General features: G+C 52.3%; 1 protein-coding gene across 1 annotated transcript in view; it reads right to left on the bottom strand.

Moving 5' to 3' along the window:
• Window positions 1-18,475, bottom strand: part of aspscr1 (ASPSCR1 tether for SLC2A4, UBX domain containing) — a 45,512-nt gene that overhangs the window by 8,729 nt on the left and 18,308 nt on the right. Inside the window, exons 8-16 of the mRNA XM_090195361.1 lie at window positions 18,350-18,403; window positions 17,985-18,124; window positions 13,054-13,135; window positions 12,818-12,884; window positions 11,914-11,976; window positions 9,261-9,313; window positions 6,815-6,866; window positions 6,664-6,733; window positions 5,237-5,430 (exon numbers count right to left, since the gene is read on the bottom strand). Coding sequence (XP_090051487.1) covers window positions 5,237-5,430; window positions 6,664-6,733; window positions 6,815-6,866; window positions 9,261-9,313; window positions 11,914-11,976; window positions 12,818-12,884; window positions 13,054-13,135; window positions 17,985-18,124; window positions 18,350-18,403 — 775 coding nt within the window. The remainder of the gene's footprint in view (window positions 1-5,236; window positions 5,431-6,663; window positions 6,734-6,814; window positions 6,867-9,260; window positions 9,314-11,913; window positions 11,977-12,817; window positions 12,885-13,053; window positions 13,136-17,984; window positions 18,125-18,349; window positions 18,404-18,475) is intronic.

The following is an 18,475-nucleotide window of genomic DNA, read 5'->3' as shown; positions in this document are numbered from 1 at the left end:
CAGAAAACACTACTACAACTAGCCACAGCTCCCACACCAGCAGAAAACACTACTACAACTAGCCACAGCTCCAACGCCACCAGAAAACACTACTACAACTAGCCACAGCACCCACACCAGCAGAAAACACTACTACAACTAGCCACAGCTCCCACACCAGCAGAAAACACTACAACAACTAGCCACAGCACCCACGCCACCAGAAAACACTACAACAACTAGCCACAGCTCCCACGCCACCAGAAAACACTACAACAACTAGCCACAGCTCCCACGCCACCAGAAAACACTACAACAACTAGCCACAGCTACCACGCCACCAGAAAACACTACAACAACTAGCCACAGCTCCCACGCCACCAGAAAACAATACAACAACTAGCCACAGCTCCCTCGCCACCAGAAAACACTACAACAACTAGCCACAGCTCCCACGCCACCAGAAAACACTACAACAACTAGCCACAGCTCCCTCGCCACCAGAAAACACTACAACAACTAGCCACAGCTCCCTCGCCACCATAAAACACTACAACAACTAGCCACAGCTCCCTCGCCACCAGAAAACACTACAACAACTAGCCACAGCTCCCACGCCACCAGAAAACACTACAACAACTAGCCACAGCTCCCACGCCACCAGAAAACACTACAACAACTAGCCACAGCTCCCTCGCCACCAGAAAACACTACAACAACTAGCCACAGCTCCCACGCCACCAGAAAACAATACAACAACTAGCCACAGCACCCACGCCACCAGAAAACACTACAACAACTAGCCACAGCTCCAACGCCACCATAAAACACTACAACAACTAGCCACAGCTCCCACGCCACCAGAAAACACTACAACAACTAGCCACAGCTCCCTCGCCACCAGAAAACACTACTACAACTAGCCACAGCTCCAACGCCACCGGAAAACACTACAACAACTAGCCACAGCTCCCACGCCACCATAAAACACTACAACAACTAGCCACAGCTCCCACGCCACCAGAAAACACTACAACAACTAGTGAGACCATCCTTCCCACAAACAAAACAGAAAAACAACCAAAACAGCTGGAGCACCGCGACCACCAGCTCCACCACAACAGAGCAACCCCAGGCTCCCGGAGCGCCAGACAACAGGGGCCCACAGTGTTTCATGTGGCCCAGAACGGAGAACTCTGACTGGGGCTGCGTGTCAGCAGAGGTCCCCTGGGGGTGGAGGCGAAACCATCCTGAACTAATAAATGTGTGGGTAAAGGGGTGTGTGTACCGTTCCCCCAGAACAGCATCCTTATCTTTTGACTCATCTGATGTTTCTTTTTCAACACTTCCTGTTGACTGTGGTTTTAAAGAGGGCCCTTCGGAGTGTAGTTAGTGTGTGTGTGTGTGTGTGTGTGTGTGTGTGTGTGTGTGTGTGTGTGTGTGTGTGTGTGTGTGTGTGTGTGTGTGTGTGTGTGTGTGTGTGTGTAGGAATGTGTTAAAATCTGCAATGGATTCATGTTTGAAAACGGGTTGGGTGACTTTTAGGGCTGCATGATTTGGACCAACATGTTGAATTGTGATTTTTGATTTGGGACAGATATTGCAATTATGAATTGAGATTTTCACTTGGTAATTCCACCAGACATGGTTAAAACAATGTTCAGGGTAGAGAACTAAAATGAGATGATATGAATTCATACAGTGTGCTCAGTAAATACGAAACCAAATTTAAAAATCAGTTATTAGAATAGCGACTGCACCGAGCCTAGCGACAGCATGTAGCCTAGCGACTGCACCGAGCCTAGCGACAGCATGTAGCCTAGCGACTGCACCGAGCCTAGCGACAGCATGTAGCCTAGCGACTGCACCGAGCCTAGCGACAGCATGTAGCCTAGCGACTGCACCGAGCCTAGCAACAGCATGTAGCCTAGCGACTGCACCGAGCCTAGCGACAGCATGTAGCCTAGCGACTGCACCGAGCCCAGCGACAGCATGTAGCCTAGCGACTGCACCGAGCCCAGCGACTGCACCGAGCCCAGCGACTGCACCGAGCCCAGCGACTGCACCGAGCCCAGCGACTGCAAGGAGCCCAGCGACTGCACCGAGCCCAGCGACTGCACCGAGCCCAGTGACTGCACCGAGCCCAGCGACTGCAAGGAGCCTAGCGACTGCACCGAGCCCAGCGACTGCACGGAGCCCAGCGACTGCAAGGAGCAGCTTGTGTATAAAACGTCATGTTTAACCTTCTCCCTTAACTCTGTTCTAGTGTTGGGATGGCGACTGTGGAGAAATAGGCTGTTTAACGTAGGTGGCTGGTTGCAGCCGAGGGGCTTGGCTGCTGTCTGTTCTAGTGTTGGTGGCTGGTTGCAGCTGAGGGGCTTGGCTGCTGTCTGTTCTAGTGTTGGTGGCTGGTTGCAGCCGAGGGGCTTGGCTGCTGTCTGTTCTAGTGTTGGTGGCTGGTTGCAGCTGAGGGGCTTGGCTGCTGTCTGTTCTAGTGTTGGTGGCTGGTTGCAGCCGAGGGGCTTGGCTGCTGTCTGTTCTAGTGTTGGTGGCTGGTTGCAGCTGAGGGGCTTGGCTGCTGTCTGTTCTAGTGTTGGTGGCTGGTTGCAGCTGAGGGGCTTGGCTGCTGTCTGTTCTAGTGTTGGTGGCTGGTTGCAGCTGAGGGGCTTGGCTGCTGTCTGTTCTAGTGTTGGTGGCTGGTTGCAGCCGAGGGGCTTGGCTGCTGTCTGTTCTAGTGTTGGTGGCTGGTTGCAGCTGAGGGGCTTGGCTGCTGTCTGTTCTAGTGTTGGTGGCTGGTTGCAGCCGAGGGGCTTGGCTGCTATCTGTTCTAGTGTTGGTGGCTGGTTGCAGCTGAGGGGCTTGGCTGCTGTCTGTTCTAGTGTTGGTGGCTGGTTGCAGCCGAGGGGCTTGGCTGCTGTCTGTTCTAGTGTTGGTGGCTGGTTGCAGCCGAGGGGCTTGGCTGCTGTCTGTTCTAGTGTTGGTGGCTGGTTGCAGCTGAGGGGCTTGGCTGCTGTCTGTTCTAGTGTTGGTGGCTGGTTGCAGCTGAGGGGCTTGGCTGCTGTCAGGTGTTTTTTGTTGTTGTTTTTCATGCATTCGTCGTAAAGTAGGGGACATTCTTCTACTGATTTAATACACGTCGTGTTGCCTCTTGTTGTCGCTACAACTCTGAGGCACTTTTTGGCACAACACATGCATTTGGTTGACATCGGTTTGCCTGTAGCTGAAATACTGCCACACTGCTGAAGCCGTGCTGAAATACTGCCACCCCACTGAAGACGTGCTGAAATACTGCCACCCCACTGAAGACGTGCTGAAATACTGCCACCCCACTGAAGACGTGCTGAAATACTGCCACCCCACTGAAGACGTGCTGAAATACTGCCACCCCACTGAAGACGTACTGAAATACTGCCACCCTGCTGAAGACGTGCTGAAATACTGCCACCCCACTGAAGACGTGCTGAAATACTGCCACCCCACTGAAGACGTGCTGAAATACTGCCACCCCACTGAAGACGTGCTGAAATACTGCCACCCCACTGAAGACGTACTGAAATACTGCCACCCTGCTGAAGACGTGCTGAAATACTGCCACCCCACTGAAGACGTGCTGAAATACTGCCACCCCACTGAAGACGTGCTGAAATACTGCCACCCCACTGAAGACGTGCTGAAATACTGCCACCATGCTGAAGACGTGCTGAAATACTGCCACCCTGCTGAAGACGTGCTGAAATACTGCCACCCCACTGAAGACGTGCTGAAATACTGCCACCCTGCTGAAGACGTGCTGAAATACTGCCACCCCACTGAAGACGTGCTGAAATACTGCCACCCTGCTGAAGACGTGCTGAAATACTGCCACCCTGCTGAAGATGTGCTGAAATACTGCCACCCTGCTGAAGACGTGCCGAAATACTGCTGAAGACGTGCTGAAATACTGCCACACTGCTGAAGACGTGCTGAAATACTGCCACCCCACTGAAGACGTGCTGAAATACTGCCACCCTGCTGAAGACGTGCTGAAATACTGCCACCCCACTGAAGACGTGCTGAAATACTGCCACCCCACTGAAGACGTGCTGAAATACTGCCACCCCACTGAAGACGTGCTGAAATACTGCCACCCCACTGAAGACGTGCTGAAATACTGCCACCCCACTGAAGACGTGCTGAAATACTGCCACCCCACTGAAGACGTACTGAAATACTGCCACCCTGCTGAAGACGTGCTGAAATACTGCCACCCCACTGAAGACGTGCTGAAATACTGCCACCCCACTGAAGACGTGCTGAAATACTGCCACCCCACTGAAGACGTGCTGAAATACTGCCACCCTGCTGAAGACGTGCTGAAATACTGCCACCCTGCTGAAGACGTGCTGAAATACTGCCACCCCACTGAAGACGTGCTGAAATACTGCCACCCTGCTGAAGACGTGCTGAAATACTGCCACCCCACTGAAGACGTGCTGAAATACTGCCACCCTGCTGAAGACGTGCTGAAATACTGCCACCCTGCTGAAGATGTGCTGAAATACTGCCACCCTGCTGAAGACGTGCCGAAATACTGCTGAAGACGTGCTGAAATACTGCCACCCCACTGAAGACGTGCTGAAATACTGCCACCCTGCTGAAGACGTGCCGAAATACTAGAGTGACCTCCCCTTTAGAGTGACCTCCCCTTTAACTCTTTATCAGTTAGGTAATAGGTCATTTTAGGGTGACCTACCCTTTAACCCTTTATCAGTTAGGTAATAGTAGGTCATTTTAGAGTGACTAACCCTTTAACCCTTTATCCGTTAGGTAATAAGTTATTTTAGGGTGACCTACCCTTTAACCCTTTATCCGTTAGGTAATAAGTTATTTTAGGGTGGCCTACCCTTTAACTCTTTATCAGTTAGGTAATAGTAGGTCATTTTAGAGTGACCTACCCCTTTAACCCTTTATCAGTTAGGTAATAGGTCATTTTAGAGTGACAAACCCTTTATCCGTTAGGTAATAGGTCATTTTAGGGTGACCTACCCCTTTAACCCTTTATCAGTTAGGTAATAGTAGGTCATTTTAGAGTGACCTACCCCTTTAACCCTTTATCAGTTAGGTAATAGTAGGTCATTTTAGGGTGACCTACCCTTTAACCCTTAGGTAATCATTTTAGAGTGACCTACCCCTTTAACTCTTTATCAGTTAGATAATAGTAGGTAATTTTAGAGTGACCTCCCCTTTAACCCTTCAACAGGTCTGATTGGTAGTGTACCTGGCAGTTTGAGCCACTTGGGGACCTTGCCGGTGTCCGTCCTGACTGGTTTGGTGGCCTGGCTGTGTGTGTTCGGCTCCTCTTCCTCCTCCTCCTCCTCCTCAATCTCCCTGGTCCCCGCGGGGGGGTCTGGAAGGGGCTCCTCTGTTACCATGGAAGAGAAGGAAGAGGGGGGCGAAGACCTGGGCATACAGCTGAGAGAGGGGGGAAAGAGAGGGTGAGGAATGAAGGGAGAGAGAAAGGTATGGAGGAGAGGAAAGAGCATTCAGTCCACAGGATTTCATCAGATGTGTATTCTGAACACAGACACACTTCCTGTACTTTAAATTCTCAAAACCAATCTCTCTATGGAAGCGGAGTGAGTGAGTGAGTGAGTGAGGTGTGTGTGTGTGTCCCAGGGGGTTCAGGCTCTTTCATGTGGCCAGGACTAGTGACCTCAGAGGTTAGGAAAGGTCATGACACCACTATCGCATGACTTCCTGTCCAGGAGATGGAACAAACACATCCTCTCCTGACAGAACAACATTTCACCTTTGACCCGGGTGCCACATTAACAATAACTTAAACGTCCCTCTCTCTCTTTTTCCCTCCACTATGTCAATATCCCTCCCTCCTTCCCTCACAGAAGTAGGGGAGAGGTAGAAGGTGCCCTGGCATCCCCTTTGAAGCTAATAGTGGAATTAGGGACAGGAGGAGAGAGAGGTGAGGAACGGTAAAGAGAGGAGTGGATGGATGAAAGGGGGAGATGGGTTAATGAGGTGTGTGTGTCCTCGACTGATGGTGGAGGGGGCAGCAGGTGGGGGTCAGATTGGGGAAATGGCTCTTTCTTTAGAGGAAGGGAGAGGTGGGGTGTGTGTGTGTCCTCGACTGATGGTGGAGGGGGCAACAGGTGGGGGTCAGATTGGGGAAATGGCTCTATCTTTAGAGGAAGGGGAAGGTGGGGTGTGTGTGTCCTCGACTGATGGTGGAGGGGGCAACAGGTGGGGGTCAGATTGGGGAAATGGCTCTATCTTTAGAGGAAGGTGGAGGTGGGGGGTGTCCTCGACTGATGGTGGAGGGGGAAACAGGTGGGGGTCAGATTGGGGAAATGCCTCTATCTTTAGAGGAAGGGGGAGGTGGAGGGTGTGTCCTCGACTGATGGTGGAGGGGGCAACAGGTGGGGGTCAGATTGGGGAAATGCCTCTATCTTTAGAGGAGGGGGGAGGTGGGGGGTGTGTCCGTGTGTTTGGCCGGAACCCTTCAAAGGGATTCCGATGATGACAGCACTGTGACATGAAAATAGAGCCGTCGCCCGGGGAAACACAGCCAAGCCGTGTTGCCACGACGATGGGGCAGTTCCACCAACAGGAAGTTCTGATCCTCTCCTTCTCACACACACACAAATAAAATGTTGTTGTTTGGCTGTTAAATGCCAACAGTAGACTGACCCAGCAATGGCCTCGTCTGCTTGTAGGGCCGAGACACTGGAATCCAGGAGATGTCTCTCTAAGTAACTCTCTGTGGAGAGAGAACACACCGTCAGAACCATCTCATCCAAGGTAACACGTTGAAACCAAACCGAGGTAAAGGGAGACGCACCTGTCTTGACGTCAGAGCCAAAGTAGACCAGGGCAGCAGGGAACAGGTCAGCCTGGAGAGAGAGAGACGCCCGTTTCAATCCCCTTCTAACACTCAAACAGCTTCTTCAGCGTCACCAAACATGGCGGCACACAGTTCAGTTTGAAGTCGACCACTAACTGAAGGCTCATCGAGCGGTTAGGAAAACACCTTCACCACGAGAGCCAAACAACAACCCTGAATCACAAGCCCTGGAAGTGAAAGGTTTAAATGGTGCCGATGGCTGTAGTGACTGACAGACTGGTGATTACAGGGTGAAAACAGACAGAGTTAACTTGTTATTCTGACTCTACTGTTTACCTGAGAGAGGTAGACAGAGAGACCGTTAAACATATCTATAGTGCTGTCTGCTGAGGATAGACACAGCCCCAAAACCTTCTCTCCATGCTGTCCTTCACGCTTTGTTCTCTCTCTACCCCCTCTGTCCTCAGTCCTGTCCTCAGTCCTCTCTCTACCCCCCTCTGTCCTCTCTCTACCCCCCTCTGTCCTCTCTCTACCCCCCTCTGTCCTCAGTCCTCTCTCTACCCCCTCTGTCCTCAGTCCTGTCCTCAGTCCTCTCTCTACCCCCCTCTGTCCTCAGTCCTCTCCTGTCCTCTCTCTACCCCCCTCTGTCCTCTCCTGTCCTGTCCTCTTTTTACCTCTCTCCCCCCCCTCTCTGCCCCTCTACCCTCAGTCCCCCCTCTGTCGTCTCTCTACCCCCCTCTGTCGTCTCCCCACCCCCCTCTGTCGTCTCCCCACCCCCCTCTGTCCTCAGTCCTCCCTCTGTCCTCTCTCTACCCCCCTCTGTCCTCAGTCCTCCCTCTGTCCTCTCCCCACCCCCCTCTGTCCTCTCTCTACCCCCCTCGGTCCTCAGTCCTCCCTGTGTCCTCTCTCTACCCCCCTCTGTCCTCAGTCCTCCCTCTGTCCTCTCTCTACCCACCTCTGTCCTCTCTCTACCCCCCTCTGTCCTCTCTCTACCCCCCTCTCGTGTCTGCAGTCCTCTCGTGTCTGCAGTCCTCTCTCTACCCCCCTCTGTCCTCAGTCCTGTCCTCACTCTACCCCCCTCTGTCCTCAGTCCTCTCCTGTCCTCTCTCTACCCCCCTCTGTCCTCTCCTGTCCTCTCCTGTCCTCTCTTTACCTCTCCCCCTCCCCCCTCTCTGCCCCTCTACCCTCAGTCCTCCCTCTGTCTTCTCTCTACCCCCATCTGTCGTCTCTCTACCCCCCTCTGTCGTCTCCCCACCCCCCTCTGTCGTCTCTCTACCCCCCTCTGTCGTCAGTCCTCCCTCTGTCCTCTCTCTACCCCCCTCTGTCGTCTCTCTACCCCCTTCTGTCGTCTCCCCACCCCCCTCTGTCCTCAGTCCTCCCTCTGTCCTCTCTCTACCCCCCTCTGTCGTCTCTCTACCCCCTTCTGTCGTCTCCCCACCCCCCTCTGTCCTCTCTCTACCCCCCCCTGTCCTCAGTCCTCCCTCTGTCCTCTACCCACCCCACTCTGGCCTCTCCCCACCCCCCTCTACCTACCACTCTCCCCTCAGTCCTCTCTCTACCCCCCTCTGTCCTCTTTCTACCCCCCTATGTCCTCTCTCCCCACCCCTCTGTCCTCTCTCCCCACCCCTCTGTCCTCAGTCCTCTCTCCCTCCAGTCCTTCTGGTTTATATTATGGACAGAGCTGTTAATGACTATTATTAGAGACTCTGAACAAGAAACAATGTGTAGCAACGGGATAACAGACATTCCACCACTCTCTCCCTGGGCACAACATGCTCCCTTAGACACTGGCGTCTCCATAGGCAGGGGAGATAGAGGGGAGGGCTGCTATCAGAGGGCTGCTGGGATGGGGAACATTCCTTCTGTGACATCACACAAAGTCATTGAAGTGTCTGTCTGTCTGTGTCTGTCTGTGTCTGTCTGTGTGAGATGGCTCCAGAATCTCTCTCCAGACTGGTGTGTACTTCTATGGGTGTAATCGTGGCGATCTCTACACTCCCTGTGAATCTAACCCTTGCAACCTCACACATCAGACACTCCCCCCCCCCCCCCATCTCTCCCTCCCCCTCTGTCTTCCTCCCTCTCTCTCTCCTCACCCCAGATCAAACAGAGGTGAAGGTCAGTAGGGCAGAAAATGGACACAGAGAGAGAGGAGGAGGAGGAGGACAGGAGAGAAAAGAGCAACAGAGAGAGAGGAGGAGGAGGACAAGAGAGAAAAGAGCAACAGAGAGAGACGTATTTTTCTAAAGCACATGAGAATTCCTTGTGTTGTGTTATTATTGTGTAGGGTTCATGTGTCTCCATGCTGTTTCAAACCCACTAGAACCCTAATTAATACTTTACACTGATTGGAGCAACAATAAATAAAGTTTACCAGTCCAATTTCATTCTGTTCTTTAGAGACATGGAGAGTCTTACCTGTGGGGGGGGGGGGGGGGCTTACCTGGAAGAGGGTGGCTGTTGGGTCCTCCAGAATGGTTTTAGGAGGAGCGATGACTGGAAGAGAGGAAATTAGATTATCCTCTCCCTCTCTGTCCCCATCCCTCCCCCTCCCCCCTGAGGACCTGAGCTCTAGGGCCATGCCTCAGGACTCCTGGCTGCCCCTTTCCCCTCTCCCCTTCCCCCTGAGCTCTAGGGCCATGCCTCAGGGCTCCTGGCTGTCCCTCCCCCTGGGGACCTGAGCTCTAGGGCCATGCCTCAGGACTCCTGGCTGCCCCTTCCCCTCTCCCCTTCCCCCTGAGCTCTAGGGCCATGCCTCAGGGCTCCTGGCTGTCCCTCCCCCTGAGCTCTAGGGCCATGCTTCAGGACTCCTGGCTGTCCCTCCCCCCTGAGGACCTGAGCTCTAGGGCCATGCCTCAGGACTCCTGGCTGTCCCTCCCCCCTGAGGACCTGAGCTATAGGGCCATGCCTCAAGACTCCTGGTTGTCCCTTCCCCTCCCTTCCCCTCAACCTGAGGACCTGAGCTCTAGGGCCATGCCTCAAGACTCCAGGTTGTCCCTTCCCCTCCCTTCCCCTCCCCCCTGAGGACCTGAGCTCTAGGGCCATGCCTCAGGACTCCTGGCTGTCCCTCCCCCCTGAGGACCTGAGCTCTAGGGCCATGCCTCAGGACTCCTGGCTGTCCCTCCCCCCTGAGGACCTGAGCTCTAGGGGCCATGCCTCAGGACTCCTGTCCCCCTCTCCAGTCATGCTGCCAATCGAGGTTCTGTTGTTCTGCCTGCGGCTATGGACCCCTGACCTGTTCACCAGACGTGCTACCTTGTCTCAGACCTGCTGGTTCAACCCTCCCTGTCTCTTCTAGTCACTGTGCTGCTACATCTACATTGCTTGCTGATATAATAAGGGCTTCATAAATATACTGAACAAAAATATAAAACACAACATGTAAAGTGTTGGTTTCATGAGCTGAAATAAAATATCCCATAAATGTTCCATAAGCACAAAAAGCGTATTTCACTAAAAACTGTTTTGCAATAATGTGTTTACATCCCTGTTAGGGAGCATTTCTCCTTTGCCAAGATAATCCATCTACCTGACAGGTCTGACATATTAAGAAGCTGATTAAACAGCATGGTCATTACACATAAAAGACCACTAAAATGTGCAGGTCTGTCACACAGCACAACGCCACAGAAGTCTCACGTCGAGGGAGTGCGCTGACTGAAATCCACAGAATTGGATTTGGATTGGATTGACTGATCTCCTTATATGAACTGTACCTCATTAGAATCGTTTAAATTGTTGCATGTAACTTTTATATTTGTGTTCAGTATAAAGTTGATTGAGAGATATGGAGCAAGAGAGAGAGAGAGAGAGATGGAGCAAGAGAGAGAGAGAGAGAGATGGAGCGAGAGAGAGAGAGAGAGAGAGAGAGATGGAGCGAGAGAGAGAGATGGAGCGAGAGAGAGAGATGGAGCGAGATGGAGCGAGAGAGAGACGGAGCGAGAGAGAGAGATGGAGCGAGATGGAGCGAGAGAGAGACGGAGCGAGAGAGAGAGAGATGGCGCGAGAGAGAGAGAGACGGCGCGAGAGAGAGAGAGACGGCGCGAGAGAGAGAGAGACGGAGCGAGAGAGAGAGACGGAGCGAGAGAGAGACGGAGCGAGAGAGAGAGAGACGGAGCGAGAGAGAGAGAGAGACGGAGCGAGAGAGAGAGAGAGACGGAGCGAGAGAGAGAGAGAGACGGAGCGAGAGAGAGAGAGAGACGGAGCGAGAGAGAGAGAGAGACGGAGCGAGAGAGAGACGGAGCGAGAGAGAGACGGAGCGAGAGAGAGACGGAGCGAGAGAGAGACGGAGCGAGAGAGAGACGGAGCGAGAGAGAGACGGAGCGAGAGAGAGAGAGAGACGGAGCGAGAGAGAGAGAGAGACGGAGCGAGAGAGAGAGAGAGACGGAGCGAGAGAGAGAGAGAGACGGAGCGAGAGAGAGAGAGAGACGGAGCGAGAGAGAGAGAGACGGAGCGAGAGAGAGAGACGGAGCGAGAGAGAGAGACGGAGCGAGAGAGAGAGACGGAGCGAGAGAGAGAGACGGAGCGAGAGAGAGAGACGGAGCGAGAGAGAGAGACGGAGCGAGAGAGAGAGACGGAGCGAGAGAGAGAGACGGAGCGAGAGACGGAGCGAGAGACGGAGCGAGAGACGGAGCGAGAGACGGAGCGAGAGAGAGAGAGACGGAGCGAGAGAGAGAGAGACGGAGCGAGAGAGAGAGAGACGGAGCGAGAGAGAGAGAGACGGAGCGAGAGAGAGAGAGACGGAGCGAGAGAGAGAGAGACGGAGCGAGAGAGAGAGACGGAGCGAGAGAGAGAGACGGAGCGAGAGAGAGAGACGGAGCGAGAGAGAGAGACGGAGCGAGAGAGAGAGACGGAGCGAGAGAGAGAGACGGAGCGAGAGAGAGAGACGGAGCGAGAGAGAGAGACGGAGCGAGAGAGAGAGACGGAGCGAGAGAGAGAGACGGAGCGAGAGAGAGAGACGGAGCGAGAGAGAGACGGAGCGAGAGAGAGAGACGGAGCGAGAGAGAGAGACGGAGCGAGAGAGAGGCGGAGCGAGAGAGAGAGAGACGGAGCGAGAGATGGAGCGAGAGAGAGACGGAGCGAGTAACGATACTCACATAGGTAGAAGGGTAGTTGGGGGTCCTGCAGGTGGCTCTTCACAAAGTGCCTCAGAGCAGCAACTGGACGGACAGTTGAAAACCACCTGGTTATTCCATCACATCTCTATGGTTCCAGTGTGATTCTAATGGTTATTCCATCACATCTCTATGGTTCTAGTGTGATTCTAATGGTTATTCCATCACATCTCTATGGTTCCAGTGTGATTCTAATGGTTATTCCATCACATCTCTATGGTTCCAGTTGGATTCTAATGGTTATTCCATCACATCTCTATGGTTCCAGTTGGATTCTAATGGTTATTCCATCACATCTCTATGGTTCCAGTTTGATTCTAATGGTTATTCCATCACATCTCTATGGTTCCAGTTTGATTCTAATGGTTATTCCATCACATCTCTATGGTTCCAGTTTGATTCTAATGGTTTTCCATCACATCTCTATGGTTCCAGTGTGATTCTAATGGTTATTCCATCACATCTCTATGGTTCCAGTTTGATTCTAATGGTTATTTCATCACATCTCTATGGTTCCAGTTTGATTCTAATGGTTATTCCATCACATCTCTATGGTTCCAGTTTGATTCTAATGGTTATTCCATCACATCTCTATGGTTCCAGTTGGATTCTAATGGTTATTCCATCACATCTCTATGGTTCCAGTGTGATTCTAATGGTTATTCCATCACATCTCTATGGTTCCAGTTGGATTCTAATGGTTATTCCATCACATCTCTATGGTTCCAGTGTGATTCTAATGGTTATTCCATCACATCTCTATGGTTCCAGTTGGATTCTAATGTCAGATAGATATCAACTAGCTGTCTCTAGAGTCAACACATAGTTACTAATACAAGGAGACAGAAAGGGAGAGAGGAAGAGAGAGAGAAAGAGAGAGATCTACCTGTCTCTAGAGGTCTGAAGAATCCCTGTAGAACACATCTGTCAGGGAACTGGACCCTCAGAACTACCTGGACACACACACACACATTATTATATTGCTAATGTTACTAGTAACAGATTTAGGATCACTACTGGCATCCACCTCCAGGTTAGTGGTCGATTCCATGTAAATGTAGGAGAAATTCAAGGGTATCTGACACACACACGGGCGAACACACATTCACCCACACAACTCACTCGGGGGTATCTGTCCATCTTATCCTTCATCTGAGATTCTCTCAGAGCTTTAGTCATCAGAGGAGCCTCCTCTAGTACCCTCCTAAAGGGAGAAAGGAGAGAGAGAGGGGAGAGGGAGAGGGGGGAGAGGAGAGAGAGGGGTGAGGAGAGAGAGGTGAGAAGAGAGATGGGAGAGGGAGAGAGAAAGCGAGGAGAGAGGGGAGAGGAGAGATGGGAGAGGAGAAATTGGAGAGGGAGAGAGAAAGAGAGAGAGGAGAGGAAGAGAGAGAAAAATAAGAGGGGAGAGGGAGAGATAAAGAGAGAGAGGAAAGAGCAAGAGAGAGAGGAGAGAGCAAGAGATGATTTACAGTTAACTTTTTGATTTGTGTGTGTGTTAGATCACTGTGGTCAACGTAATTCTAGCCTTGATAATCTGTCTGGTGTGGTGTCACACAGAGAACGGGGGAGGCAGACATCTCTTTTGAAGAAGACATCGTAAAGAACCAATCAGGCGCACGCACATTCCACACAGCAACGTTTCCCAGCATTCCCCACAGTCTCTCCCCAAAGCGTCTCATTAAGTCATTGGCATACTGTAATTTGAGTATATATATAAACCCATATAGAAGTTCCCTAACTGACTGCTTTCAGACCTTAACCATTAGAAGGTCAAAACTGACCCCAGATCTGCTCATGACACGTAGCCAAGCAGTTAAGAGCATTGGGCCAGTAACCGAAAGGTCGCTGGTTTGAATCCCCAAACAGCCTAGATAAGAACATCTGTCAATGTGCCTTTGAGCAAAGCACTTAACCCTCGTCGCTCCTGTAAGTCTCTCTGGATCAGAGTGTCTGCTAAATGACTCACTAACTGTAAGTCTCTCTGGATCAGAGTGTCTGCTAAATGACTCACTAACTGTAAGTCTCTCTGGATCAGAGTGTCTGCTAAATGACTCACTAACTGTAAGTCTCTCTGGATCAGAGTGTCTGCTAAATGACTCACTAACTGTAAGTCTCTCTGGATCAGAGCGTCTGCTAAATGACTCACTAACTGTAAGTCTCTCTGGATCAGAGTGTCTGCTAAATGACTCACTAACTGTAAGTCTCTCTGGATCAGAGCGTCTGCTAAATGACTCTCTAACTGTAAATGTAAATGCCATTTGGTTGTTTTAATAGAGAGATCTCTTTTCAGTCTCTCCATCTCTCCTGGTTCAATCTCACTGTCGCTTTCTCGCTCCCTCTATCCAGATCAAAACCCAAGCAACTTTCTCTCCCAGTCTCTCCTCCCCTCTTCCTCTCTCCCAGTCTCTCCTCCCCTCTTCCTCTCTCTGTCTCTCCTCTTCCTCTCTCTGTCTCTCCTCTCCTCTTCCTCTCTCTGTCTCTCCTCTCCTCTTCCTCTCTCTGTCTCTCCTCTGTCCCACCTCTAACTATTCCTCTCTCTCAGTCTCTCCTCCCCTCTTCATCTCTCTCAGTCTCTCAGTCTCTCCTCTCTCTCAGTCTCTCCTCACTCTCCTCTCTCTCAGTCTCTCCTCTCTCTGTCTCTCCTCTCTCTCAGTCTCTCCTCTCTCTCAGTCTCTCCTCTCTCTCAGTCTCTCCTCTCTCTCAGTCTCTCCTCTCTCCTCAGTCCCACCTCTCTCCTCAGTCCCACCTCTCTCCTCAGTCCCACCTCTCTCCTCAGTCCCACCTCTAACTCTTCCTCTTTCCTCAGTCCCACCTCTCACTCTTCCTCTCTCTCAGTCTCTCCTCCCCTCTTCCTCTCTCTGTCTCTCCTCTCTCTCAGTCTCTCCTCTCTCCTCAGTCTCTCCTCTCTCCTCAGTCTCTCCTCTCTCCTCAGTCTCTCATCTCTCCTCAGTCTCTCATCTCTCCTCAGTCTCTCATCTCTCCTCAGTCTCTCATCTCTCCTCAGTCTCTCATCTCTCCTCAGTCTCTCATCTCAGTCTCTCCTCTCTCCTCAGTCTCTCCTCTCTCCTCAGTCTCTCCTCTCTCCTCAGTCTCTCCTCTCTCCTCTCTCTGTCTCTCCTCTCTCCTCTCTGTCTCTCCTCTCTCCTCTCTCTGTCTCTCCTCTCTCCTCTCTCTGTCTCTCCTCAGTCTCTCCTCTCTCTGTCTCTCCTCAGTCTCTCCTCTCTCCTCAGTCTCTCCTCTCTCCTCAGTCTCTCCTCTCTCCTCAGTCTCTCCTCTCTCCTCAGTCTCTCCTCTCTCCTCAGTCTCTCCTCTCTCCTCAGTCTCTCCTCTCTCCTCAGTCTCTCCTCTCTCCTCAGTCTCTCCTCTCTCCTCAGTCTCTCCTCTCTCCTCAGTCTCTCCTCTCTCCTCAGTCTCTCCTCTCTCCTCAGTCTCTCCTCTCTCCTCAGTCTCTCATCTCTCCTCAGTCTCTCATCTCTCCTCAGTCTCTCATCTCTCCTCAGTCTCTCATCTCAGTCTCTCCTCTCTCCTCAGTCTCTCCTCTCTCCTCAGTCTCTCCTCTCTCCTCAGTCTCTCCTCTCTCCTCAGTCTCTCCTCTCTCCTCTCTCTGTCTCTCCTCTCTCTGTCTCTCCTCAGTCTCTCCTCTCTCTGTCTCTCCTCAGTCTCTCCTCTCTCTGTCTCTCCTCAGTCTCTCCTCTCTCTGTCTCTCCTCAGTCTCTCCTCTCTCTGTCTCTCCTCAGTCTCTCCTCTCTCCTCAGTCTCTCCTCTCTCCTCAGTCTCTCCTCTCTCCTCAGTCTCTCCTCTCTCCTCAGTCTCTCCTCTCTCCTCAGTCTCTCCTCTCTCCTCAGTCTCTCCTCTCTCCTCAGTCTCTCCTCTCTCCTCAGTCTCTCCTCTCTCCTCAGTCTCTCCTCTCTCCTCAGTCTCTCCTCTCTCCTCAGTCTCTCCTCTCTCCTCAGTCTCTCCTCTCTCCTCAGTCTCTCCTCAGTCTCTCCTCTCTCCTCAGTCTCTCCTCAGTCTCTCCTCAGTCTCTCCTCAGTCTCTCCTCAGTCTCTCCTCAGTCTCTCCTCAGTCTCTCCTCTCTCCTCAGTCTCTCCTCTCTCCTCAGTCTCTCCTCTCTCCTCAGTCTCTCCTCTCTCCTCAGTCTCTCCTCTCTCCTCAGTCTCTCCTCTCTCCTCAGTCTCTCCTCTCTCGCAGTCTCTCCTCTCTCTGTCTCTCCTCAGTCTCTCCTCTCTCCTCAGTCTCTCCTCTCTCCTCAGTCTCTCCTCTCTCCTCAGTCTCTCCTCTCTCCTCAGTCTCTCCTCTCTCCTCTCTCCTCAGTCTCTCCTCTCTCTCAGTCTCTCCTCTCGCTCAGTCTCTCCTCTCGCTCAGTCTCTCCTCTCGCTCAGTCTCTCCTCTCTCTCAGTCTCTCCTCTCTCTCAGTCTCTCCTCTCTCCTCAGTCTCTCCTCTCTCCCTCTTCTCTCCTCAGTCTCTCCTCTCTCCTCAGTCTCTCCTCTCTCCTCAGTCTCTCCTCAGTCTCTCTTCTCTCCTCAGTCTCTCCTCTCTCCTCAGTCTCTCCTCTCTCCTCAGTCTCTCCTCTCTCCTCAGTCTCTCCTCTCTCCTCAGTCTCTCCTCTCTCCTCAGTCTCTCCTCTCTCCTCAGTCTCTCCTCTCTCCTCAGTCTCTCCTCTCTCCTCAGTCTCTCCTCTCTCGCAGTCTCTCCTCTCTCTGTCTCTCCTCAGTCTCTCCTCTCTCCTCAGTCTCTCCTCTCTCCTCAGTCTCTCCTCTCTCCTCAGTCTCTCCTCTCTCCTCAGTCTCTCCTCTCTCCTCAGTCTCTCCTCTCTCCTCAGTCTCTCCTCTCTCCTCTCTCTCAGTCCCTCTCTCCTCAGTCTCTCCTCTCTCTCAGTCTCTCCTCTCGCTCAGTCTCTCCTCTCGCTCAGTCTCTCCTCTCGCTCAGTCTCTCCTCTCTCTCAGTCTCTCCTCTCTCCTCAGTCTCTCCTCTCTCCTCAGTCTCTCTTCTCTCCTCAGTCTCTCTTCTCTCCTCAGTCTCTCCTCTCTCCTCAGTCTCTCCTCTCTCCTCAGTCTCTCCTCAGTCTCTCTTCTCTCCTCAGTCTCTCCTCTCTCCTCAGTCTCTCCTCTCTCCTCAGTCTCTCCTCTCTCCTCAGTCTCTCCTCTCTCCTCAGTCTCTCCTCTCTCCTCAGTCTCTCCTCTTCCTCTCTCTCAGTCTCTCCTCTCTCTCAGTCTCTCCTCTCTCTCAGTCTCTCCTCTCTCTCAGTCTCTCCTCTCTCTCAGTCTCTCCTCTCTCAGTCTCTCCTCTCTCTCTGTCTCTCCTCTCTCTCTGTCTCTCCTCTCTCTCTGTCTCTCCTCTCTCTCAGTCTCTCCTCTCTCTCAGTCTCTCCTCTCTCTCAGTCTCTCCTCTCTCTCAGTCTCTCCTCTCTCTCTCAGTCTCTCTCTCTCTCAGTCTCTCTCTCTCTCAGTCTCTCCTCTCTCTCTCAGTCTCTCCTCTCTCTCTCAGTCTCTCCTCTCTCTCTCAGTCTCTCCTCTCTCTCTCAGTCTCTCCTCTCTCTCTCAGTCTCTCCTCTCTCTCTCAGTCTCTCCTCTCTCTCTCAGTCTCTCCTCTCTCTCTCAGTCTCTCCTCTCTCTCTCAGTCTCTCCTCTCTCTCTCAGTCTCTCCTCTCTCTCAGTCTCTCCTCTCTCTCAGTCTCTCCTCTCTCTCAGTCTCTCCTCTCTCTCAGTCTCTCCTCTCTCTCAGTCTCTCCTCTCTCTCTGTCTCTCCTCTCAGTCCCACCTCTCTCCTCAGTCCCACCTCTCTCCTCAGTCCCACCTCTCTCTCAGTCTCACCTCTCTCTCAGTCTCTCCTCTCTCTCAGTCTCTCCTCTCTCTCAGTCTCTCCTCTCTCTCAGTCTCTCCTCTCTCTCAGTCTCTCCTCTCTCTCAGTCTCTCCTCTCTCTCAGTCTCTCAGTCTCTCCTCTCTCTCTCAGTCTCTCCTCTCTCTCTCAGTCTCTCCTCTCTCTCTCAGTCTCTCCTCTCTCTCTCAGTCTCTCCTCTCTCCTCAGTCTCTCCTCTCTCCTCAGTCCCACCTCTCACTCTTCAGCTGAGCGAAGCGTTTGCGGATGTCGTCCACAGTCACCTCAAAGAACTCGTCTGGCAAGTCCTGTTCGTTGCCGTAGCGATGCGCCCCAGAGTCCATGTGGTAGATCAGGGGTTCCCTGTCCACCGGCTGTAGAGGAGACAGAGCGAGAGAGAGAGGTGAGGCATCTCAACAGTTGCAGACATGACAACAGTAGAAATGTGTATCTGTCTGACTAGGTTTCTATGTAAACAATAGGGGAGACCCTCAACAGGCCTGAGTAAAAGACTGGGATTTCTCCATGGACGTGTTTCATTCAATTCATGACATGGTCTGTTCAGCCCATCAGAACAACATCAACCCCATCAACATTACCTGCAGAACCTCCTCTACCACGGCCCAGTCATCCTGTTTGGTACTGGCTTGGCGCTGAGAGATAGAAACAGAACATCTAGAACATACCGTCTATCATTCATGTATCTATTCACATGTACTTGACTC

This window comes from Oncorhynchus mykiss, chromosome 13, assembly GCF_057628025.1.
Source record: "Oncorhynchus mykiss isolate SJ-2025 chromosome 13, ASM5762802v1, whole genome shotgun sequence".
Classification (NCBI taxonomy): domain Eukaryota; kingdom Metazoa; phylum Chordata; class Actinopteri; order Salmoniformes; family Salmonidae; genus Oncorhynchus; species Oncorhynchus mykiss.
Note: the sequence above shows the minus strand (reverse complement) of the source record. Positions and strands in the feature narration are given on the sequence as shown.